Below are 25,973 nucleotides of genomic sequence, written 5' to 3'. Positions count from 1 at the left end.
AGGCTCTGAGCCGTCAGCCCAGAGCCCGACGCGGGGCTCGAACTCGCGGACCGCGAGATCGTGACCTGGCTGAAGTCGGACGCTTAACCGACTGCGCCGCCCAGGCGCCCCTGGGAAGGTTTGATAGATTGTGCTTTGAGTAAATTTCATAGTTTTTTAAAATTTCATATTTTTACTAAATAGTTAATGTGACATTTAATTTGCTGCTCAGATTTTTTTTTTTGCTTTCTCTTCAGTTTTAATATGTTTTGAAGAAAGTCGCTGAGTGACTTTAAGAGTTACAAGTGATTATTGAAATATTTTATTACTTGAAAACAATGCCCAGTAGATTCTAATGACTACAGATTGATGAACAAATTAGAAATCAAAAGTTCCAAAAATCAACAACATCTATACAAATGAGGCCAGCTATTTGCTCAAGCAAAAAGATTTTAAATTTAATATCTCTTGGAATATTCTCATATAGTTTTAGATAAAATGTGATTAGCAAGGGAATTAATCAAAATTTCTGATCACAATAATTGAACATCTCTCAGGATAGCAAAGACATCCATAAACAGATTTCTTTTTTACAGATTTCACAATTAGAAATTATATAATTAGTTTTTCCATCTGTGTCTTTTCATAAATAGTAAAAGAAATAAATTTGGAGGTAGATTTAAGTTAACAACAAGACTCACAATGGAAACAAAGAGCAAAGAAAAATGCAAAATAAAGATCTCTATATAAAGAGCAGGAAGTTTATTTACCTTGGCCAGGTTTCTCCACCAAATCCATAATGCTGATGTCCTTTGCCCATGACATGAGGAGGTTCACATTTTGGCCTGTGCTCCTCAGGGAGTGAAATGGGTATTACCCCACCATATTCTCTGTCAGCACCCCATGGAAGTCTACATTGTTGGAATGACTCCCTTAATTCCTGATATCTGTGAAAAAAGAGATACTTTTGAAATCACTTCAGCATGGAATACTATGGAATGCTATGGTCAGAATGTTTGTGTCCCCCAAATTCATGTGTTGAAATCCCAATGCCCAGTGTGACGGTATAAGGTGGGCCCTTTACTCAGTGACTAGGTCAAGAGCGGAGCCCTCATGAATGGGACTCATGCTCTTGAGAGACCTCAGAGAGCTTGCCAGCCCCTTCCTCCATGTGAAGACACAGCAAAAAGGTGCCAGCTACAAACCAGGAAGAAGGCTTTTACCAGAATGCAACCATGCTGGCACAGTGATCCTGGACTTCAAGCCACCAGAACTGTGAGAAATCAATGTTGCTTCTAAGAAGCCGCCCAGTCAGGAGGACTTTGTTATAGCAGCCCGAACACACTAAGACAAACAACTAAAATTCCTACAGCTTTAAAATTATTTTTAGATTACATTTTTAAAACACAGAATTCTCAGTGTTGGGTACATTATGATAGATACTGGTTACTTGGGCATCCTCGAATTGCTGAAGGAATGAGGTTAAATTTTTGAGGGCCTACAGATGATGATGATGATGATGATGGTGATTTGTAGTTGTACTCCATGTACTTCTTTCTTTTAAATATCTTTATTGAGATATAATATACATACCATACAATTCATCCATTTAAAGTATACAATTAAATGGTTTTTAGTATATTCACAAATATGTACAACCATCATACGATAATTTTAGAGCGTTTTCATCACCTCAAAAAGAAACCTTGTGCCCTTTAGCCATTGTTTATTTCCACACTTGCCCATTCCCACCCTAGCCCCAAGCAACTACTAATCTACTTTCTGTCCATCTCTAGGTTCTTGTATAGCCCTCCTAGGGCATGTGAAGTAGTATCTCTTTATGGTTTGGATTTGCGTTTTCCTAATGACTAATGATGTTGAGCATCGTTTCATGTGCTTATTGGCCATTTCATGTATGTTCCTTGGAGAAATGTGTATTATTCAGGTCCTTTGCCATTTTCAAATTGGGCTTTCTTTTTCTTTTTTTTAATTTTTTTTAACGTTTATTTATTTTTGAGAGAGACACACACAGAACACAAGCAGGGGAGGGGCAGAGAGAGAGGGGGACACAGAATCTGAAGCAGCTCCAGGCTCCGAGCGGTCAGCACAGAGCCCAATGGGGGCTCGAACTCACAAACCTCAAGATCATGACCTGAGCCGAAGTCGGATGCTTAACCGACTGAGCCACCCAGGGGCCCTGAGCTTTCTTTTTATTACTGAGGTATAAAACTTGTAGATAAAGTCCCTTCTCAGATATATGACTTACAAGTATTTTCTACTATTCTATATGTTGTCTTTTTATTTTCTTGATAGTGTTCTTTGGGGCACGAAAGTTTTTAATATTCATAAAGTCCAGCTTATCAATTTTTCTTTTATTTCTTGTGCTTTTGTGTCATATCTAAGAATATGCTGCCAAATCCAAGATCGTGAAGATTTACCCCTGTTTTCTTTTAATAGTTTTTATGTTTTAACTCTTATCTTTAGGTCTTTGATCCATGTTGATTTGTTGTTAATTTTTATACATGGTGTGAGATAAGGATACAGCTTCATTTTTTTTTTTTTTTTTTGCATGTGGCTATCCAGTTGTCCCAGCACCATTTGTTGAAAAGAATATTGTTTCCCCATTGAATGGTTTTGGCTATGGATTATCTTTTGATTTTTAAAAATGGAGAGTCCTGCAAAGGAGCAGAAGCATTTGCTCCTAAGCTTTATCTAGAGCTCCTTTCATAGTGGTTCTCAAAGTGTGGACCATGGACCAAACATCAGCATCTCTCTAAAAGCTTGCTAGAAATACAAATTCTTAGGCTCTGCTTCAGACCTAGGAATCACAATTTCTGGAGGTGGGCCCCTGTAATCTGTTTTAATAAGCCCTCTAGATGATTGTTATGCATGCTAAAGTTTTCTCATCCCTTATAACTGTGCCATTCAGTGGGCTGGAGATGTGGAAATTTCATAAGTTGGCTGGTAGGGTTTTCTGATCTTAAAAAGTGGTAATTCATATGGCTCTTCCTGCTCATTCTTAACAAGGAAGTGGAGGGCAAGGACTCTAACCAGTTCACTCTTGTAACCATGCTTTATAGAACATATCCAGTGGATGTCTTTTGAATGAGTGCATGCATGAGTGAAGCCAGAGAGATGGATTTGTTTCCTGGACTGTAGCCATTGACACAAGAATGGAAGCTTCTACCTAGAAGAAGGCCTCACAAAACACTTAAGAATACGTGACAAAAAATCTGCTTCCTAATTAGTAAGGATTTAATGACTTAAGTCTCCAGTTATGGCTGTCTAGATTATTTGGAATATCTTTCCCACTGAAAACAACCAAAAGTACTGAGAAGGGAGCTTCTGGGTTGATGAATGCATGGCAATGTGGGGAGAGTAGTGCACTCAGAGAGCGTGGAAGTTCGGGGTACCTTTCCACATAGCTTGTCCTATGCATGTATTTCACCTAGCTGTTTCAAAGCTTTATCCTTTTATAATAAGCTGGTAATCTGTTGCCAAGAGATGAACAGTATAATGTTGTAGAGAACAAAGAACACTGATTCATCACAGTTTCCATAGCACAGCAAAAAGGACAAGTCACTGTAGACAAGGACTCTGCCATACTCACCACAAAATCCCCAAGATAAAGCATAGTGTCTTGCAAATATATGATGCAAATATATGATGGGCTACAGATATTTATTGTCTAGGTGGTTTTCCTGGAGAGCAGACAATGACATGAAGATCTTAAAAAGGGAATCAATTACACTTTTGGGTTAAATTTTCTTAGAGAAGTTAAAATCTATTTCTGTCTGACCTTATTGATTTACCTGGAGGAGACAGACTAAAACAAAACAAAATGCTGAAAAGAAAAGAAGAAAAATACTTTTTTGAAAGTGACTAGTTGTTAACAAGATAGGAAATACCAGAGATCCATAAGAGGGAAAATAGGAAATCAACAAAACTAAAAGGCAGCCTGCAGAGCGAGAGAAGATATTTGCAAATGACATAGCTAATAAAGGGTTAGTCTACAAAATCTATAAAGAATTTATGAAATGCAACACCAAAAACATATAATTCAGTTAAGAAATGGGCAGAAGACATGGTTTTCCAAAGAAGACATCCAGATGGCTAACAGACACATGAAAAGATGCTCAACATTACTCATCATCAAGGAAATACAAATCAAAACCACAGTGAGATACCACCTCACACCTGTCAGAATAGCTAAAATTAACAACTCAGGAAACAACAAATGTTGGCGAGGATGTGGAAAAAGGGGAACCCTTTTGCACTGTTGGTGGGAATACAAACTGGTGCAGCCATTCTGGAGAACATATGGAGGCCCCTGCCCCTCAAAAATAGAACTACCCTATGATCCAGCAATTGTACTACTATGTATTTACCCAGAGGATACAAAAATACAGATTTGAAGGGGTACATGTACCCTGATGTTTATAGTGGCACTATCAACAATAGCTAAACTATGGAGAGAGCCCAAATGTCCATTGACTGATGAATGGATAAAGAACATATGGTGTGTATGTGTGTGTGTGTGTGTGTGTGTGTATACACACACATATATAGACACACATATATATACATCTATAAATATACATACATATATACATATACATACATAATACACACATGATGGAATATTACCCAGCCATCAAAAAGAATGAAATCTTACCATTTGCAATGATATGGATGGAGCTAGAGTATATTATGCTAAGTGAAATAAGTCAGTCAGAGACAAATACTATATGATTTCACTCATGTAGAATTTAAGAAACATGAACATATGGGAGGGGGGGAAAGAGAGAGGGAAACAAACCATGAGAGACTCTTAAAGATAGCGAACAAACTGAGGGTTGATGGCGGGAGGTGGGTGAGGGATGGGCTAGACAGGTGAGGTGATGGGTACTAAGGAGGGCACTTGTGATGAGCACTGGATGTTGTGTGTAAGTGGTGAATCACTGAATTCTACTCCTGAAACCAATACTCACTATATGTTAACTATCTGGAATTTAAATAAAAAATTAAAAAGAAAAAAAAGGGAAAATAGGGCTACAGAGAGGTAAAAAAGCACAGGAGCCACTTTTGCCCTTAAGGCAGTGCCAATTGTTTCCAATTTCATTTTTGTTTTAAGGATGCTGTGGGGTGAGCAGTACAGAAATCAGTCAGGGGAGAAATCTAAAGGAGAGAATCTCTACAATAAGCTCCAAAAGATTACTATCTCATATTAGAGCTAAATTAGAAGTAAACCACCCCTCTTATTATCTTCTGTCCAAATTTTCATCTGCCCACCACCTGACCTTGGATTTCAGTGGTCCAGGATAGGTAGCATACCCCCAGGTACCTTGCAGGACCAACAAGATTCCTTTTTGGAGGAAAGACTGTTGGGGGAATGAGTTCTAAAGAACGAGTCAGACATTTAGGTGGGGAAATAACATGTCAAAAGGCTAAGAGGTTAAAAAGGTTATGGAATTGAAAATTTCTGACAGCCTTGGCTCTAGAACCCTTCTTAGGAAAGGATATGTTTTGTTTGATAAAATATTTTGTTAGGCCACTTGATATAGAGGTAGAGACTCTATGAGTATGGGTGTCAGTATGATACCAAGCCACCTAAGACTGACTAAGCTGCTCTGCCGTGGGAGGGATTTGGTGTTTTGCTCTTGTGAGAGGAAGATGAGAGGTAAGTGGAGTACAGGGAGATGAAGGGAGAAGCCATCAAGATATTAGGAGACTGGACACTGCACTTGGGTGAAAAGTCAGTGAGGAACCCTAGTGACAACTGAGTTCAGGGACTTTTAAGAATACAGAGGTTACAGCTAATAAGGGACTTTAAGTTATGTGTTGTATGGTGTGATGTGATTCTTCCTCTTGACCTATAACTGATCAGGGAAGTTTACCAGGCTCACAAATGCTCTGTGTGGATGAGGTCTTTGGAGGAAACTGAAGAATGTGTTTCACGTCTGGGTCAAAGTGTTGTTGAACAGAAGCAGTATTAAGTGGAACCAAAGGAAAAACCAAAGTCAGAAAGTCAGTAATGATCACCTCCACCCCACCCTGGGAATTTGTAAAGTTTTAAGGAAGGCTTTGGACTTTCAGAAGGTATAAAGATTTGAGTGGAACTTATCCAGATCTTAAGGGCTGAGCAAATGGGAGTGGAATTTTGGGCCAAATCAGTAGAGATAATACAGAATTCAGGAATTTGAAGCACAGTAGAGAAGAGCTATGGTAAGAGATAAAGCAAGAGAGGAAAACAAGAACCAGAGCCTCTGGGCCTTGTAAGCCCTTTGGACTGTATTGTCTGAGTGGCAGGATCCAATTAGAAACATGGGAGAGGAGCTCAGAGAGAGGGGTATGGACTGTGGAACTTCTTTGTACCTGTATAGCACTTGGCTTAGTGTAATCCCCTGTAAATATCTGCTGAATGGGATGAAGAACTAACACTGTCTTTTATAAATGGAATGCTTTATCTCATAAAGTCACTAGATAGGTGTTGGCAAACCATGGCTTATAGGCCAAATCCAACCTGCTGCCTGTTTTTGTCAGTAGAATTCTGTTGGAATGCAGCCACAACCATTCATTATATATTGTCTATTGTCTATGGCTGGTTTTTTGGCCATAGCAGAGTTGAGTAGTTCGACAGAGACTTTAAAGCCTAAAGTACAGTTGACCTTTGGATAACATGGGAATTAGGGGTGCTGACCCCTCATGCAGTTGAAAATCAGCGTATGACTTTTGACTCCCCCCAAACCTAACTATTAAGTCTACTGTTGACCAAAAAACCTTACAGATAACATAAACAGTTGATTACACTATTTTGTAATAGTGTACACACATGTGGACACATATATTTTGTATGTTATATGTATTATGTATTGTATTCTTACAATAAAGTGAACTAGAGAAAGTGTTAAGAAAATCATAAGGAAAAGAAAATACATTTATATTACCATACTGTATTTGTTGGAAAAAAATCAGCATGTAAGTGAATCCATGCAGTTCAAATCTGTGCTGTTCAAAGGCCACCTGTATTTCCTGTCTGGCCCTTTACAGAATACGTTTGCCTATCTCTGCGCTTGCTAGTCAAGGAGAATCTAGGTGACCATTGATTTAGGGTGCTGTCGAAGGGATGGCGGTATTCAGCTCTCAGACCTCTGAGGCTTTCACCAGCTTTATGGCTATGATCAGTAGACATGGTTTGGAGGACATGACAAGTGAAAAATATTTAAATACATTTGATTAATGACAACCTAAGCTTTAATATCTAAGTTTTAAAAGTTATATTTAAATTAGATGAGTCAATTTCTCAATATCTGACCTCCATATATTACATTGTCCTAGGAAGATGAGCCAGTAGAAAATGTTAATCAATCATTTGGGTTGGTATCCATCTAAAGCCAGTAAGTTGTAGGAATCCATTTAAAATAGAAGGCAAATGCAAAAATAAGTCCGTTTCTCCTTTATTTTGGGGTCTCACATTTCCCCCCTTAGCTTTAATATTGACAGCATTGTATAGAAGGAACTAGGAACATAAATATTGAAGTTTTAGGATTAAGTAATGTGAAAGCTTAAATAATACATGTCTCCATAACAAAGAAAATAATAATAAATGATTAGTACTGCAATCTGTGACCACATAAAATTAAATGTTTACTTGTTTTTGAGAAAGATGTGTTTCCTAAGGATGAACCAGCATCTTGCTTTGGAGTCACTGTGGAGTTTTGAGTATTACATTCTACTTGGGGGAGCTGAATTTAGCCAGTAATTATTGGAAGGAATGATTAAAGGAAGCTCAGAACAAACATTTTCTCATTTTTAGTTGGCAGAGAACTAGTAGTAACAATAACAAAAAAGTTAAAGAATCTAAAAGCAGTGGAATGAATTCAGAAACAAAATGAGAACCAATGATGAAATCTTAAGCAATTCTCAAGGCACTTCTCTAATTGATGTTTGTTTGCTTAATGAGCTAGAGAACTTGCTAGAGATAAGGAGATGCCAACTGAATGGAAAAAGGAGATAGACCTCTGTCATGATTCTAAATAGCAGTATCAGCCATTCTTAAATTTTCAGTGGAAGAAATACAGAAGAATACCATGTTTATTAATATTTTTAAAAGAGATCAAGTCAGAGTATATATAATAGTGACTACTATGCTTGTTCTAAAATACACCAGTGAAGAAAGTAACCAAAGTATGAAGAGTAACTCGCTTTTGGTCAGTGGGGAAGTTACAACCATAGTCCTGGTTTTCTTACTGTTTTCAGTGCTTTCTGCTAGCCCAGTGGTTCTCCAAGTAAGCTGAAAAACTTCTAAAAATGCAGATTTCCTAGACTCACATCAGAGCCCAGGACTCTCTATTTTTACAAAGCTGCTCAGGTAGTTCTGATGTGTTCTGTCTGCATACCAGTGCTGGATAACACTGGAGCTAGGCTGCCTATTCTGAAAAGAAAAAGTACACTGACGTGAGGAAGTCATTTTGTGTTGCTGTTAAAATTGCGGAGTTCAGAATACACTATGATATTTTAAAAAGGCATCCCTTTAAGTACATCCAAGTTTAGAAAACTAAACTGCTGAGAGCTAACATATGCTAGGACTCATGTTCATCCTTATCATTATGAAGGGTAAACCCTAAAGGCCAGGAACTTTTGTTGTGTTTTGCTTTGAGATACCTTGAGGTTTGAGTTGGGAGCCATAGACCCTGAACTTCCTCTGAAGAAGTAAGCCTCAGCATTGACAGAGTAGAGGTTCCAATGTTACCATGATGACACTTTCCAGAGCAGTTCAGAAGAAAAAGGGAACTTCTGTATGCTGCCCAGCTGCTTTTTAAGAGGGGGTTAAAAAAGGGGGTTCTGAGAATGCATGATCATCCTGGCTTTCCCATTTGGGGACTATGATAGGAAAGAATTCATATGGAATAAAAGGGAAAGCAAATTTTAGTTATTAGGAGTCAGGAACATGGTTGTACCTACCTACTGCTTCAAGGAGTACCTTATTGTAGTTTGCAGGTAACTGAACATATATTGTATTTAATTTTATAGGCAGTTAATAAAAAGCAATATTTTCTCAGAGATGCTTCTCTCCTTTTTTTTTTTTTTTTAAGTTTATTTATTTTGAGAGAGAGAGAAAGAGAGAGAGAGCAGGGGAGGGGCAGAGAAAGAGAGAAAGAGAATCCCAAGCAGACTCTTCACTGTCATCGCAATTCAGAACTCAGACTCACTGACATTAGGACCTGAGCAAAAACTAAGAGTCGGATGCTTAACTAGCTGAGCCATCCAGGCACCCCTCAAAGATGCTTTTCTTAAATTTCATGCTACTGAAAAGGTTTTGGGGCCAATTACTAACCAACCATAGGACCATTTAGGTAGAAGAGATAAAAATTTCAGTGAAAAGCCTTATATACATGCTGTTAGTGAATTCAGTCAGATAGGACAGCCTTAAATTCCTACTCAGATTCCTTTTGACCAAATATAAAATTTTATGTTGCTGTTTTTGAGCCAGGGACAGTTGTCTATCCCCAGATCATGAACAATCTGCTAAGAGTTTCCTCTGACTCAAGGGAAGCCCGTCCGATTCTGATGACTCTTGGAGCTAAGTAGGAATTTAGGACTGACAGCCATTTTGGGGAATCAGGGAACAGAAGAACATGTGTAGCAAGGACTGACTTAGTAGAAGTGAGCTGAGTCCTCTTTCCCACAAATACGAAAATATTCCTTTTCATTTAATGAAAATGTCAGTTTACAAAATATGTTAAATATGATCTTTAAGTTAAAAAAATGGAGAAGACACATATCATGGTGTTAACGGTGGTTATTCTGGATAAAGGAAGTACAGAGGTTTTCTTCCTTTTGTTTTAATTTCACAGCTTTTCCTGTTGTTAGAAAAATGGAAAACTTGTTTTCTTTGTGGATTTCCAGGATTTCTAAATTATTTATGAGGAATGTGTTAGTTTTATAATTAGGAAAAGAAAAGCTTCTTTTTTCATATAAAGAGCATGTTTACAAACTGGATTAGATCCATGGAAGTCTGATCAAGATGGTGAAAGCCCAGATTCAAGAAGGAAGAGTTAAGTTTGCAGAGCAGCAGTATTTAGCCTGGCAAAGAGAACTCTTACAGAGCCAAAAAGATCTTCGAACTCTTGAAGGGCTGCTGTCATGGAGATGATAGGTAGATTATTCTTATTTTGCATGGAGAGAAGAACCAGGGTCAGCAGGTAGAAATTATGAGGAGGAAAAATGTCCTCAGTAGAAATAAATTATCTGATAACCAATAGCATTCAAAATTGGGATGGACTGCCTGTGTGGTAGTGATGTCCCATTTTGGAAGTGTAAAATGAGGCTGGGTGGCTTTCTGAATGATTTCTTAAAGAAGGAATTCTTAAACGAGAGATTTGATCAAGTGAAATTATAAATAAAACCAAACCAAACTGAACAAAAATAACCATACAGGCGTTTTTTTTTTTTTGTTTTTTTGTTTTTTTTAAACCATCGAAGTGTTTTGAGATTTTTTCTTTTTCCTCAAAATGATTCAAATAAATACAATACAGAGAGCTGGCACTGAAATCTTAGAAAATTACTTGTTTGCACCTGTTGCTTCATATGTAAAATGGTGAAAATAATAGTACTTATCTCATAGGGTTGTTGTGAGGATTAAAAGAATCGCTATATACAAAGCATTTGGTACAGTGTCCATAAACAGCAATCAATCAACATACGTTAGATGCAATTTAAATAATAATTTGTAATTAGTGTGTTACAGGAAATTTGGTGAAGCAAAGATTTAAATGGCAACCTTGAACAACGGATTCTGGGAGTGTTTTTGAACAGATGGTGTCAGGGGATGATAGGGAACCACTTATACTACTCCTGATAAAATAAAAATTTTGATCAAAACAGATTAATTTTCAAATGAAGGAAGTGATCATTCTGGAATTTTAGAATGTTGTGAATGAAATTGATGTCTGCCTTGTAAAGATACACACCAACTTACTTTTGATCAAGTTTCTAACAGATGTGGACACTACAGTTTAGTTAATTGTCATGTTATGCCATCCCTAAGTTGTGATAAACAGAAGAGCCCTCTGAGTGTTTTTTTTTCTCACATATAAAAATAAACTAATATATTAAAGCCCTTTGTAATTATTTACGTTTTGTAACGTTTTGTAATTACGTTTTACCTGTCCTCGGAGGCAGTTGGGCGAGTAGCTGTTTGTAATGGAGTGTGCAATTCATTAGAGTAAAAGGTGTTTGACAATAGGTCAGCTCCTTCAAGCTCTCTGCAACAGTAGGGCCTGCCATGAATTACCTCCATGTTTCTTGAAAGGCACAGACTGGAAAGAAAAGAAGGGCACAGTTGGTTCCAATAGTCAACTGACTTGGTCACTATCACACTGACCCTCCCTCAGGGCAGGCAGGAAACATACTTTATACTGCTAAATTGTTCAACTCAACATTGCATAGAAATCAGGGGTTTCCTTTCTCACCAAGAAACCATCTGTGGACCTTCATATATCACATCAGTAATAAATAGTAACTTAAATTCTATGGAAGTGAATTTCAAGGGAAATTGAAAGTGGAAGTGGAAGACGTTCTTAAGGACAATCTAAACACTACTGAACGACAGGTCCATATCCATACAAGGCCACTCCTCCATGGACATCGACTGAGATTAAATTTTTGCCTCAAAGTTTACCATAACTATTCAAGAAAACTCAGCTGACCCCCCACCCCATCCCCATAATATTTCTTAAAAGCAGGCAGAATCACACAGCAGAATCAGCAGCTGTGCTTCTAAGGGTTTCAGGGATCCGGAATGAGAGAAGAGCTTTGCAGAGAGGTGCAGAAGCAGTGGTGCAGCAGGACCCCAAAGGGTTAGAATCCCGCTCCCTCCCTCGGACTTGGACGGGGAAGCCAAGGAGGCACCCCGGCTTGGCACCGCGGGCCTCCCAGGCCATTAGCGTCCTGCCTAGCGGTGACTCAGGGGTTCGGACGCACCTGGGACATCAGCCTGGGGGCGGCCCTGGATCACGTCTCCCCTTGCCCTCCCCAGAGCTGGTGGGCCTCTGCGGGGCGTGGAATCCCGCCGTTGTCCACACCTGCGGGCCCAGGGAGCTTGCTGGTTACGGGCAGGTGCGGGTGGGGAGAGAGAGGGACCGCGGGCAGGCCAGGGGTGGGGTTGAGGGTGCCTATGACGGCAACCGTGACCGTGGCACTAGGTAATGCATTCTTGCGAAGGGGCAGGAGGCTATTAGAGTTTTCTCAGGAAGCCAGCCTAGGAGCCTTGCGACTGGTAGTAATCCGAAACGGGACTGGAAGTGTAGAGAGAGGACAAGACGCCCAGTCTAGAGGTGAAAGGGGCTCTTCCGTGGCTCCAGGCCCTCGGCCCCGCCCCCACATCTCGCCCCGCCCCCAGGCGTCCTCTGGTGGAAGATCGAGTTCTACTTGGTCTGCTTGTTCTAGGGTTTTTCTCCGGCCCTAGCATTCCCAGTGTGGACTGGGCGGAGGACGGGCTCAGCGCCAGGATGGAGGGCAGGACACCCTGGTGAGGCGAGAGCATCCTGCCCATCTTCCCCTCCGCCTCCTATTGCTGGAATGGGGGGGCTGTGGCCGCTTTGAAGGTGGCTTCGCTGGACTCCACGCGTGCTCCGGAGTTGTGCCCTGTGGGACACTTGGCTCTTCTTTCCTCGGGTGGGTGCGGACATGGCAAACGGGCAGGTCTGGCTGCGGCTTACTACCCAGTTCCCAAGGACCTAGCCCCACCTTGATGACCTCAGTTACGCGCAACCCCTGCCCTCCCACCTCCATCCCCTTTCCCCCAGAAGCTAAGGTGAACACGGTTCCGCACCTACAGAGCCCTGAGTTTCTGTGATGACTGAGACACTTCCCCCCACCCCCCACCCCCGAAGGACCGGGATGTGGGAAGCTTACATTTTGAGAGAGGCTAGAACTGAGCCTGTAGGAACACAGAAGGATGCGGAGGTAGAGAGATCACCTCTGAGAAGGGAGTTGTTCTCTGACTCTTAAAACAGCTTTTTAATCAGCTGACCAGTGGATATTCATTTTGTGCTGTGCTTTCTAGGTGAGTGTTAGGTGACATGCGAGAAAGAAAGGTGCATTGGAGTCGGCAAGGTCGGGATTTTATATTCTTGGTCAACTTCATAGTCTCTGCACCTCTCCCCCAATTCCACTAAGCTTGCAAGAGTAAATACTGCTGGAGACAGAATTGTGAATTAGGTGAAGTTTGCCCTCATCTTTCCCCTTTATACATTTTATCCCCCCCCCCCCCCAAATAACTTCTCATGGAAGTCCATCCTAATCTTTTTTTGCCTTTTTGCTGCTCTAGGGTTTTCAGGATTTCCTTTTAAATTCCTTCCCATTGAATTCCCTGTCAACTTAGCCTATTTCATGTGCCCAGCCTTCCAGTAATTTCTGTATCCCACCTTTCTCTTGTGCTTGACCTTTGTTCCATTTCCTCATGGCTTGATTCTTCCTGGGTGGTAATAATTGAACACAATAGATTTAATCAGGGATATCTGCTGAAGCTGCATCATAAGCCATGGGCTCGTATGTATGCGGATGGTTGTGAGACCAGGGAAGTTAGGGCCACAATGGGACCCAGGATATGTGGTGAGAGTCTCCAGGTTCTAGTGGGTTTGAAATTTTATTTTCTGTCAAACGGGTGTAAAGAGTAGGAAAATAGCATTACTTATTTTTAACTTTGTTATCTCCAAATAAAATTTATAGGCAAGAAAAAAAATTCATTGTCAGATCTTTGTAAAACAAGTGTTCTCTTTGGAAATGCTTCCCCATCTGAAAGGTTCTTGAGGATGTCAGAACTGGGTCTACTTGACCGCGCTCCTCAGCCATCAGATCATGTATATGTGACCCCAACCAAAAGTAAGCACCTGCCTTGGGATGCTCAAAATAACTGATTTCTTAGGTGTGTCACCACTTCCTGTGGAGTCAGATCACCTTTCTATCTCTCCTGACATACTGTTCTCTCCGTCACGACTTCATTTACCTTAATGTATTCTTTGAGTCACTAGTAATCCCGCCAGCAGAGAAGATGAAATTTGGGAATGAAAAAAATGTATGCATAGAATACTGTGTCTGGGTTGACAAAAATTCCAAACCGCTAAAGTTAGACCTTTCGCCTTCAAGGAGATAATATACAGGAAGTATATAATAATGTAAGCTATACTCTATAACCTTTATTTTAAATCTGTTATAAAGACTTTTAATTAAAGTGGTATTTGATAATGAACCAAATAAAGTTTTGAGGGATCTCGTACTTCTTGGCAGATATGGGTATTTAATCCACCCCTCGCAGTTTCACTGATATAATTGACGTATAAAATTGTATAAGTTTAAGGGGTACAACACAATGACTTCATATGTGTATATATTATGAAATGGCTGTCACAGTAATTTTATTTATTAGCATCTATCACCTCATATTGTTTCAAAAAAGAATTTTTCCCCTTGTAATGAAATCTTTTAGGATTTGTTCTCTTAGCAACTTCAAATATACCAAACAGCATTGTTCACTATAGTCATCCTGTTGTGCATTATATCCCAGTACTTACTTATCTCATAAACTGGAAGTTTGTACTTTTTGACCACCTTCGCTTGATTCCCTTACCTCTCACCCCCTGCCTCTGGCAACCACAAATCTGATCTCTTTTTCTATGAGTTTGTTTTTTTAGATTCCACGTATAAGTGAGATCATACTGTATTTATCTTTCTCTGTCTTACTTAGCATAATGCCCTCAAGATCCATACATGTCAGGAATGCAAGATTTCTTTCTTTTTTATGGCTGAATAGTTTTTCCGTGAGCACACGTGTACCACATTTTCTTTATCTACTCATCTGTAGATGGACACTTAGGTTGTTTCCATGTCTGGCTATTATAAATAATGCTGCAGTGAACATGGGGTGTAGATCTCTCTTTGACATAGTGATTTTATGAATATTTAAGTTTTTTTTAATATATTTTTTAAAAGTTTATTTATTTTGGAAGAGACAGCGACAGCACGAGTAGGGGAGGGGCAGAGAGAGAGGGAGAGAGAGAGAGAGAGAGAATCACAAGCTGTTGCCACGCTGTCAGCACAGAGCCCTAGGTGGGGCTCAAACCCATGAAGCCACAAGATCATGACCTGAGCTGAAACTAAGAGTCAGGCGCTTAACTGACCCAGCCACCCAGGCATACTTCATGAGTATTTTTTAAATGGAAAAAGTTTGAGTGTTATTCCTTGCCTAGAAGATGGGTTGGGAAGTCTTTTTCAGTGACTTTAAAACATACATTAAAAAACAGCTGTAAAACTTAAAACCTCGTTGATTCCAATGTATGTATCCTACTTACTAGGATGATAATTAAAACTACATATTCTTCTGGCTTTAAAATTAAACTGATTACAAATGAGTTTAATGACACTTTAATATTAAATTGAGGTTTTTTTTTTTTTTTTTTGCCTTGAGTAGCTAAGGAACTGTGTACTCATTGCAATGACATAGGTGCAGATATTTATAAAATGTCCTTATTTGGTAATAATTCCCAATTGCCCAGAGTGTGTCAGGGATTGCCCCAGTGCCTGCAATCTCTGGGGATATGGAACAGGAAACAGTTACGATCCAATGAGGTAGGTGCTACCTTGGGAAGCAAATACCCTTGTACTTCTAGCCTCAAGAATTATGGAAATCAGTAATACTGGATATTTTATTCCTGGCCTCTGGTAGACTAGCCTCTAAAGATGGCACCCATTGCACTTCTAGCCTCAAGAATTATGGAAATAAGGACTATAGTAATATTGGATATTTTCTTCCTGGCCTCTGGTTGACTAGGCTCTAAAGATGGCCCTTAATGAACCACAGCTCCTGCTATTAATGCTTATGTGTAGTTCCCACCTACATCTGTATGAGCTGCTCTGTGACTCGTGTTAACCACTTGAATGCAGAAGTATGCTCTGCCAATGCTAGACCTAGTCTTTAAGAGGACTGGTCGCTTCCACTTTCTCGCTCTTCGGACACTTACTTTTGAGAGACCTGAACCACCATGAAATAAGTCTAACTACCTTACCAGAGGGACCCTGTGGGAAGATTATATGAAGAGGGAGAGGGACCCTGTTGTCATAATGTCCCCATTATCTGAAGAGATGACTCCAGTCTCACGTGTCACCCGACTGCAACCAGATGAGAAGCCCCAGGTGAGACCAGTGGAAGAACTGCCTACATGATCTCAGACAACCTACAGAATCACAAGAGGTAATAAAATAGTTGTTCTTTAAAACCACCAAGTCCTGGTATGGTTTCCTGTGCAGTGTTAGATAACCACTTATTGTATAATGTTTGTACCATACTACATAATATGTTTTCTTTCTTACCTTTCTAAATATTAGAATGTTTTAATATTTTAATGTTAGCTAGAATGTTGGTGGTTGACTTTACAATGTAGTATTTAGGATGCAGAATATTTTGATGGCATTGTAACTAAACTAGGAGACGAAATAACATCATCCAAAAATAGAAATAGTGACTGTTAGGGTCATCTGGGGAGTGGGGGAGTGAGTGATGGGATATTCATTTGTATGAAGAATAATTTCATCATCTAGGTGGAAGCATGCCATATAATTGTTGCATCGACATTTAAATATGGGTAGAAATGTGTCTGTGGATACCTTAGGGTCAAAGGAGTAGAGCGTAGGCTAGTTGATGCCACAGTAACACATAACCACCAAATCTAAGTGGCCTAAAATCTCAGTGGCTTGTTTCTCCTTGTGTTCCATAAACCATTACTGCAGGGGACCCTGCACCTTGTCATTCAAGGGCTGCTGTCTCCTAACTCTGCCATTTCAATGTGGGGCCTCAGGGTTTGCAGCAGCAGAAGGCAGTGTAGGTAATTAAGCACCAGCTCTTAGCTGTTTCTACTCACAAGTGATTCACAGCAGTTTATAAACATTCCTATGGCCAAGGAAATTGCAGGGCATGGCCTGCGATATGTCATGTTCCTGTGTGTCTAGGGAATGGGAAATGTTAATGAATTCTAGTAACGTCAGTCACAGTGTTCTTCTAGTACTTTGCCTCCCTCCAGTTTTACCTTCACCCTATCATTCTCTATACTACCACCTGGGAGATTTTTGTAAAATGCAAATCTGACATGTGTCTTGCTTGAAATCCACCATGGACCCCTGTTATTCACAGCATGAAGGCTGACTTCTGGTTTTGAAAAAAATTTTCCTAATCTAATCTTTCTCAATCCTGTCCCACAGCAGCCCATCCTTCAATTATATTGACCTTACTTGCAGTAAGGAGCAGAAACCATGCTTATTATTTGAGCAGGGTAAACTTAATATAAAGGATTATTAGCTAGTAGAGGCTAGTTAACTACGAAAAGAGGGAGATTTAAACTTCTTAGAAGACAGAGTGTCTGTCATAGGTACACACAGCCTTCGGATGGAGAAGAAACCTGTTAGAGGTGTAGGTTAGCACTGTTCTCTAGAAGTGGTCTCATCTTAGAGGATGTGAGTTGGCCAGGACTGGCCTCTGGAAGTGGCCTGCCATTGCTGGAGGGTATGTGCTGGATATGGCTGCTGGTAGAGAGAGAGAGTGGTCTAATGGCCAGTTGGAACGCTTCTAGGTGGATGCCAGGCTCTAGTGATGAATAGTAATAATAAGGGATCAGTAACTGAAACAGAAGTGTCTTACTGTTATCATTGCCTTGCAGGGGGTCATTCCAGTGCTTTCTATTGATGAAACTTAAAATTCTGCCACCTGATGACGGAGAACTTTTTGCAGGATCCAAGTCCAGTATCACAAAGTGCAGGGCAAAGAAGAGTGGATTTGGAATGGAGAGCCAATAAATTGATAACTTGCACACCCTAGTAATGGTAATTTATTTAACATACACTGTGTACCAGATGCTGTGATAGAAGAGTGTGTGTGTGTGTGTGTGTGTGTGTGTGTGTGTGTGTGTGTGTGTATTTGTAGGTGTACATAATTTTAAAACCCACAGCAGCCCTGTGAAGTAGATATCCTCATTTGACATATACAAAAAATGATCCACTTTTGTCTGGACATTAAAGCTATGCTCTTCTCTGCCATCCTGATACTCTTTTCTTCTCTGAGGAAAGTTAAATGTGCCCTCTTATCTTCCCCCTTACTACTTGCCTCTGTATTACAGCACTTATGTCGCAGTACCTTTTGGTTTGTGTGTCTACCTCTCTCGGTAATGTAGGAGACCTTGAAAAGCAGGAATCGTATTTTTTGTTTCATTTTGGGTTCCCAGTGCCTACCTTTAGTACTTAGTACTTAAATACTCATGAAAAGAATAATTATTTGGATGTCCCCTCCTTGAAACCAATGTCAGTGAGCTAGATAACTCTGGAAACATATAGGTAGGTGCTAAGTAAATCTCTTGAGTTGGGTTGAGTATTTACTATTAGATAAGCTAGTAAGGTCTTGTTGAATATTGGGAATAGGGAAAGCCTTTTTTGTTTTTATTTTATTTTATAATTTGGTTTATTTATTAACACCATAATGTGATAGGAAACTGTCAATTTAAAATCTCTTTTATATGTTTGTGCATAGGAAAGGTTTGATTCCTAAAAAACATTTAGCCCATCATAAAATGGTACAATTTTAGTTCACAGTCATGGATAGGTTCTGCTGTTGGCCATTCCGTTAAATCTCCTTTAGGTTCAAATTCTACCTCTGTCAGTTTTTCTTTCTTTTTTTTAAGTTTACTTATTTATTTTGAGAGAAACAGAGACAATGTTGAGTGGGGGAGGAGCAGAGAGAGAGGGTGAGAGAGAATCTCAAGCACGCTCTGTGCTGCCAGTGCAGAACCTGATGCAAGGCTTGAACCCACAAAACTGTGAGATCGTGACCTGAGCTGGAACCAAGAGTTGGATGCTTAACCGATTCAGCCACTTAGGTGCTCCTACTTATGTTAGTCTTTCAAGTAAGAAACTTTGGAATCATCCTGTGGATTATGTTATTGGTATTTAAAGAGTTTTGAGTTTTGTTCTAGCAGGAGTTAAATTACCAGCACATATGAGGCTTGGTTTTATGCTTTTGTAGAGTGCTTTTTTAGTGTGGGTCTATTTCAATCCCCCCCCCCCCACCCTTTATGAAATGGCCTTAGCTGAATGGCCAGAGTGTTCACCAAAGTCTCCACTCTTGCTTAGCCTGAATTCCGGTGTGTTCCTGGCACTGTTCAGTGTCCAGAATCCTTGTTCAGTTCTTGTGTCCTCAGCAGCTGTTCTCTGCTAGTGCTCCTGGAGTTTTGCTGTGTGTTTGAGATCCCTCATAGATCTGAGTCTAAGATTCATGAGCTTCCAGGATTTGATAACCCTTGATTTTTCCTCTGCTTCCCTAGCTTATTGTCATTATTATTTCTTTTTATTTTTCTATTCTTTTTTGCTCCTTCAGGCCTCTAACATCTGTGTAATCACTTTTCTATATTAAATTCCCTCTGCTGAAATGCCTAGTTTGGTTTCTGTTTTCCTAACTATTCATATTGTGTCACACATAGAAAAGAAAAAACTGTTGAATAAAAAAGTAAGAAACACAGTGAGATCTAAAGCACCATACCATTTATTTAAATACAGACAGAGTGACATAATCAATAGGCCATTTTAAACCTCAGTCCCCATATAAGAAGACCAACTAGCAACTATCCATAGACAAGACACCATTGTAAAAATTGCAGAACCCAGGGGTAAGGCTGAAGCACCTCCCATGTCCATAAAGATTGAGAAAAACCACATTAGGAGAGTAGGAGTGACTGCACTTTGATTGTATTGTCTTTCTCTCACTGGCATAGTGCTGCACTGATGTCCCCCCAGGGCCTATAGTTTCTCCAGTGGGGAAAAATATAGAACCCAAGGTGGACATCCAGCTTCTGAGCATTGTGGGATGCTTCCCAGAAAGCCCACTTGGGTCTTACCTCACAGAGATCACTGGGGGAATCTGTGCGGCTTAACCACTGAGGATAAGATAGAGATGGAGAAGATGGTGGGGCTTACAGCAGCCAAAGCTCAGAACTTGGCAAACCCTATTCCTGCTTGCAAAGATCCCAGTCAGTGGCTCTGTCCATCTGCAGAGCCAAACCAGTCTAGACAGGGAACTTTGTTGGCAGTTCTACTTGATTTGGGTCCTGAGCTAACGGGCTTTACTGGCTGTTGAGCCTGTTCTATGCCCCTTAATCCCCAGGCAGGGAAGCAACATTGCAGTCCCAATTGCTGAGTATAGCCTCCTGCCTGATCAGGAAATCCAGGCAGCCACAGAGTCTATCCTACAGCCATGCAGAGATGGAGGCTCCCAGGCAGGGAGTAAGTAAGTATAGATCTGCTCCCATAACCAGGGAGCATGAACAGTGACCCTGGCAAGGCTTGGAGCCAACCCTACATTACTATCCAGCTGCAGAGCCCAGCCTACAGCCCAACCCAATTGCTGAACCAAGTCCATGGCCTTGCCCAGCAGGGAACTGAGCCAGTGAACCTGCCAGACATCAGAGTTCACTATCTGGACCCACCCTACTGCAGGATACAGCCAAGGCCTCTCCTGATCAGAGAGCATAGCCAGCAGTCTACCTAATCATGAAGCATAACCTGTTGTCCTGCCCAACTTCAGGGCACAGCCTATGGCCTTGCCTGATCACAGGAACCAGCCTGAAACCTGACCAACTATTTAGCTCTGCCTGCATTCCCACCTGAGCACAGAGTCTAGTCAGTAGCATCATCCAGTTGGAGAGAACAGTCTGAGATCTAATCTACAATCTACAAGCAATTGTAGAGCTCAGCCCATAGCCCTGCCTGACTGTGGAGTTCAACCAGTGGCATCACCCTGCCATGGAACATAACCTGTGACCTCACCTTACCAGAGATGATTGTAGAGCCCAGCTAGTGACCACATCTGACTGAAGCACAGCCAACAGCCCCACCCAATAAGAGAGCCCACCCAACTACCTTGCTTAATATGTAGCCCAGCAAGGAAGCCTACCCAAGCCTAGAACTCAACCAGTGGCACCCTCCTGCCAGCCAACCTCAGAGCATGAGAAGTGGCCTCGCTTAACTAGAGACCCTGATAGCAAGCCCATCTGCTCACAGTCTGTACCAGCTGACCCATTCAGTCCAAGCTGAGCTGACTGTTGAAGGTCTTTCTCTGCTGAATTGAACCTGTAAAGTATAGAGAAGAGGCTACTTATTCAAATGTATAGATACTAATGCAAGAAATCAAGGATCACAAAGAATCAGGGAAACATAACTAAAGGAAACAATAACTGACCCTAAAGGAATGGGTATCAATGAACTATCTGACAAGGAATTCAGAATAACCCTCTAAAGAAATTCAGTGAAATATAAGAACAAACAGTTAAACAAAATTAGGAAAACAATGCATGAACAAAATGAAAAGTTTAACAAAGAAATAGAAACCATAAAAAATCCAAACAGAAATCCTAGAACCAGAATATAATGACTGCACTGAAGAATTCAATAGAGAGCTTCAATGCAGAATTGACTAAGCAGAAGAAAGAGTTGGTGAACTAAAGGTAGGGCATTTGAAATTATCCAGTCAGAGGAGAAAAAAAAAAAATGAAAAAAAGTGAAGAAAGCCTATGTGACTTACAGGATGACATCAAAACAAACAGTAAAATGGAAATCTCAGAAGGAGAAAGGAAAGCGATAGGGACAGAAAGTCTCTCTAAAGCAATAATGGCTGAAAACTTACCAAACTTGAGGAGAGAAATGGACATCCAGATTCGTGAGGTCCAAACAACCCCAAATAGGTTGAACCCAAAAAGGGCTACACTAAGACCTTATAATTAAATTGTCAAAATTTAAGATGGAGTATGTTGACAGCAACAAGAGAAAAATGACTTGTCATGTACCTGGGAGGCCCCATACAACTATAAGCAGATTTCTGAACAGAAACTTTGCAGTCTAGGAGAGAGTGGTATGATATATTTAAAATATTCAAAGAAAAAACTGCCAGCCAGGAATACGATACCTGGCAAAGCTATACTTTATAAAGGGAAGAGAAAGAAAGACTTCCCCTAAGAAATGAAAGCTGAGGGAGTTCATCACATTAGACTGACTTACAAGAAATGCCAAAGGGTGTTCTTCAAGCTGAACTAAAAGGTTGCTAATGACATCATAAAAACAAGTGAATGTGTAAAAGTCACTGGTAATGGTAAATACATAGTCAAAGTCAGATTTTCTAATATTGTAATGGTGGTGCATAATTTACTTATAAGTCTACTTTAAAAGTTAAAAAAAAATATATTAAAAATAACCATAACTACAATAATATATTACTGGGTACACAACATAAAAAGATGTACATTATAACATCAGTAACCTAAAATGTGAGGCTGGTGGGGGAAGTAAAAGTATAGTTTCTGTATGCTATCAAAGTTATGTTGTTATTAGCTTAAAATAGGATGCTTTAAAGATATTTTGTGCAAGCATTATGGTAACCACAAAGAGAAACCTATAATAGATACATAAAAGATTATGGTAAAAGAGTCAAAGCATACTACCACAAAAAAATCATCAAGTCACAAAGGAAGACAGTAAGAGGGGAAGCAGGAACAAAGAATCTACAAAGCAGTCAGAGAAAAAAATTAACAAAATTTCAATAGTAAGTCCTTACCTACCAATAATTACTTTTAAGATAAATGGATTAGGGGCACCTACGTGGCTTAGTGGGTTAAGCATGTGACTTCGGCTCAGGTCATGTTCTCGTGGTTCCATGGGTTTGAGCCCCACGTCAAGCTCTGTGCTGACAGCTCAGAGCCTGCCTGGAGGCTTTGGATTCTGTGTCTCCCTCTCTGTCTGTGCCCCCTCCTCAAAAATAAACATTAAAAAAATTTTTTTTAAATAAATGGGTTAAATTCTTCAATCTAAATATATAGAATGACTGAAAGGATAAAAAAAAAAGATACAGTGATATGCTGCTCACAAGAGACTCACTTCGCTTTAAGGACACACATAGACTGAGAGGGAAGGGCTAGAAGGAGATATTTTAACCAAGTGATAATCAAAAGACAGTAGGCATAGCTTTACTTAGACAAAATGGACTTTAAGCCAAAAATGGTCAAAAGAAACAAGGTCATTATAAAAATGAGAAAGGTGTCAATTCATCAAGAAGATATAACAAGTATATGCATATTGGGATCATCTGAGAAGTTTTAAAGAATCCCAGAGTCCCAGTTTCACTTCCAGAGTCTTTGATATAGTTGGTCTGGAACTTGCTTGGGCTTCAGGATTTTTAAGATCTCCTCCAGATGATTCCCATGGGCTACTTTTGAGAATGACTGCTCTAGATCCAACTTCCAATTTACAGAAAATGCATGACACAGAAGAAAATGTTACATAACACCATGGGGATACAATCAGCAATAACCAGGCCTTAGGAAATGCTGTAGGGCAAAGACCCACTTTCTTTACAGAAAATTATAAGGAAAAAAATTTAAAAAAGAAGGCACAGAGGGGAGAGAAACATACATTAAAAGTGACTTAGAAGAAATAGCAACTCATTGCAATATATAGCTCCTTTTGGATGCTCAGGTGAATAAAGAAAGTATATAAAAAATTTTATATAACATGGAGAATGTTGAACATTTAGTAAATAGTTGATATTAAGGGATTATTTCTAAATTTTGAATATGATGATATGGTGGTTATGTTTAATTTTTAAAAAGAGTTTTTATTTTTCAGAGAAAAGATGTTAAAAGATCTCTGGATGAAATATATAACATCTGGGATTTGCTTCAAAATAATCTGGGAAGAGGGAGCTTTGGTAGATTGGTATAGATTTAAAAAAAAAGACTGGAAAAAAAAGAAGATAAGACAAGTGTAAATATTTTTGCAACTAACATCAGAGCCCCTAAATACATATAGCAAATACAAACAGAACTAAAAGGAGAAATGAACAACAATGCAATAATAGCTGGGAATTTTAATATCCCTCTCTCAACAATGGATAGAGAATCAATAAGGAAATAGCAATTTGAACAATACTGTAGATCAAATGGATCTAACAGACATATAAAGAACATTGCATCCAAGTGCACATGGAATATTCTCTAGAATGGATCATATGTTAGGCCACAAAAGAAGTCTTTAAGAAGAGTTGAATCATATTGAGTATCTTTTCTGATGACAATAGTATGAAATTAGAAATCAATAGTAGAAGGAAAATTTGAAAATTCCTAAGTGTGGAAATTAAAAGTACACTTCTGAGCAATGAATGGGTCAAAGAAGAAATAAAAAAGAAATAAAAAATATCTTGAGACAAATGAAAATGTAAACACAACATTAGCAAAATGTATGATATGCAGCAAAAACAGTTCTAAGAGTTTATGGCAATAAATGACTACATCAAGAAAAAAGAAACACCTCAATAAACAACCTAACTAGTTCCTCAAGGAACTATTAATAGAAGAACAAACTAAGCCCAAAGTAATCAGAAGAATGGAAATAATAAACATTAGAGCAGAAATGGGCTAAATTGAGAATAGAAAAACAATAGAAAACATGAACAAAACTAAGAGTTGGTTCATTGAAAATATAAACCAAATTGACAAACCTTCAGCTAGACTAACCAGGAAAAAAGAACACCCAAGTTAATAAAATTATAAATGAAAAAGGAGGTATTATAACTGATGCAACGGAAATACAAAGGGTCATAAGAAACTACAATGAAGAATGAATAATTGTACAACCACAAATTGGAAAACCTAGAAGAAATGGATAAACTCCTAGAAACATGCAAACTACCAAGACTGAATCAGAAATAAGTAAAATATCTGAAAAGATCAATAATAAGTAAGAAGATTGAATCAGTAATCAAAAACCTTGTAACACAGAAAAACCCAGGACCAGATGGTTTCACTGGTGAATTCTACCAAACATTTACATAAGAACTAACACGAATCCTTTTTGAACTTCCAAAAAATAGAAGAGAGGTAACACTCTCAAACTTATTTTACCAGGCCAGCATTACCTCAGTACCAAATCTTGATAAGGACACGACAAGAAAACTATAGGCCAATATCCCTCATAGATATAATTGCAAAAATTCTCAACAAAATACTACAAAGCTAAGCTGTGGAACTTAGTAAAATATCATATACCATGATCAAGTGAGATTCATCTTTGGGATGCAAGAATGGTTCAACAGATACCAATCAATAAATGTGGTATATTGCATTAATAGAATAAAAGATTAAAATCATATCATAATTTTAGTACATGCAGAAAAAGCATTTGATAAAATTCAACTTTTATCCGTGATTAAAAATGCAACAAATTAGATATAGAAGAAATTTACCTCAACATAATAAAGGCCATAGAAGACAAGCCCAACGCTAACATTACAGTCAATGGTGGAAGACTGAAAACTTTTCCTCTGAAATCTGGAAAAAGACAAGATTCCCACTCTCACCACTTCCATTTAATGTAGTAATGGAAGTCGTAGCCAGAGCAATTAGGCACAGAAAAGAAGTAAAAGGAATCCAGATCAGAAAGGAAGAAATAAAAGTGTCTGTTTGTAGATGACATGATGTTATGTGTGGAAAATGTTAAAGACTCCACTAAAGAATTGTTAGAACTAATAAATGACTTCTGTAAAATTATAGGAAGCAAAATCAACATACCCAATTGTTTGTATTTCTATGCATTAGAAATAAATTATCTAAAAAGAAATAAAGAAAGCAATCCAATTTACAATAGCATCAGAAATAAAATACATAGGAACAAATTTAACCAAGCAGGTGGAAAGATCTGTATACTGAAAACTATTAGACAATGATGAAAAATTGAAGAAGACACAAGTAAATGGAAAGATATCCTATATTTATGGATTGGAAGAACTAATATTGTTAAAATATTCATACTACCCAAAGTAGATCTAGATTCTCTAGATTCAATGCAATCTCTATCAATATTCCAATGGCATTTTTTACAAAAATAGCAAAAACAATGCTAAAATTTGTATGGAA

General features: G+C 39.1%; 1 protein-coding gene and 1 long non-coding RNA gene across 4 annotated transcripts in view; one reads left to right on the top strand and one right to left on the bottom strand.

The window, feature by feature from the left end:
* The window catches only part of SPMIP4 (sperm microtubule inner protein 4), a 42,793-nt gene extending 30,687 nt beyond the window's left edge, over positions 1-12,106 (bottom strand). Inside the window, exons 1-3 of the mRNA XM_025929962.2 lie at positions 11,965-12,106; positions 11,148-11,300; positions 750-926 (exon numbers count right to left, since the gene is read on the bottom strand). Coding sequence (XP_025785747.2) covers positions 750-926; positions 11,148-11,281 — 311 coding nt within the window. The 5' untranslated portion in view covers positions 11,282-11,300; positions 11,965-12,106. The remainder of the gene's footprint in view (positions 1-749; positions 927-11,147; positions 11,301-11,964) is intronic.
* LOC147583201 (uncharacterized) overlaps positions 1-17,840 on the top strand; it is a 55,914-nt gene extending 38,074 nt beyond the window's left edge. Inside the window, exons 1-3 of one of the 3 annotated variants that reach the window (XR_015246194.1) lie at positions 11,299-12,657; positions 15,925-16,231; positions 17,691-17,840. This is a non-coding gene — a long non-coding RNA (uncharacterized LOC147583201). Of the gene's footprint in view, positions 1-11,298; positions 13,049-15,924; positions 16,232-17,690 lie in introns of those variants that run through there. The other 2 variants (XR_015246193.1, XR_015246198.1) reach the window with 2 other exon arrangements.
* The last annotated feature ends 8,133 nt before the right edge of the window (positions 17,841-25,973 follow it).

This window comes from Puma concolor, chromosome A2, assembly GCF_028749965.1.
Source record: "Puma concolor isolate L17-30 chromosome A2, mPumCon1.1.hap2, whole genome shotgun sequence".
Classification (NCBI taxonomy): domain Eukaryota; kingdom Metazoa; phylum Chordata; class Mammalia; order Carnivora; family Felidae; genus Puma; species Puma concolor.
This window is presented reverse-complemented; position numbering and strand designations above follow the sequence as displayed.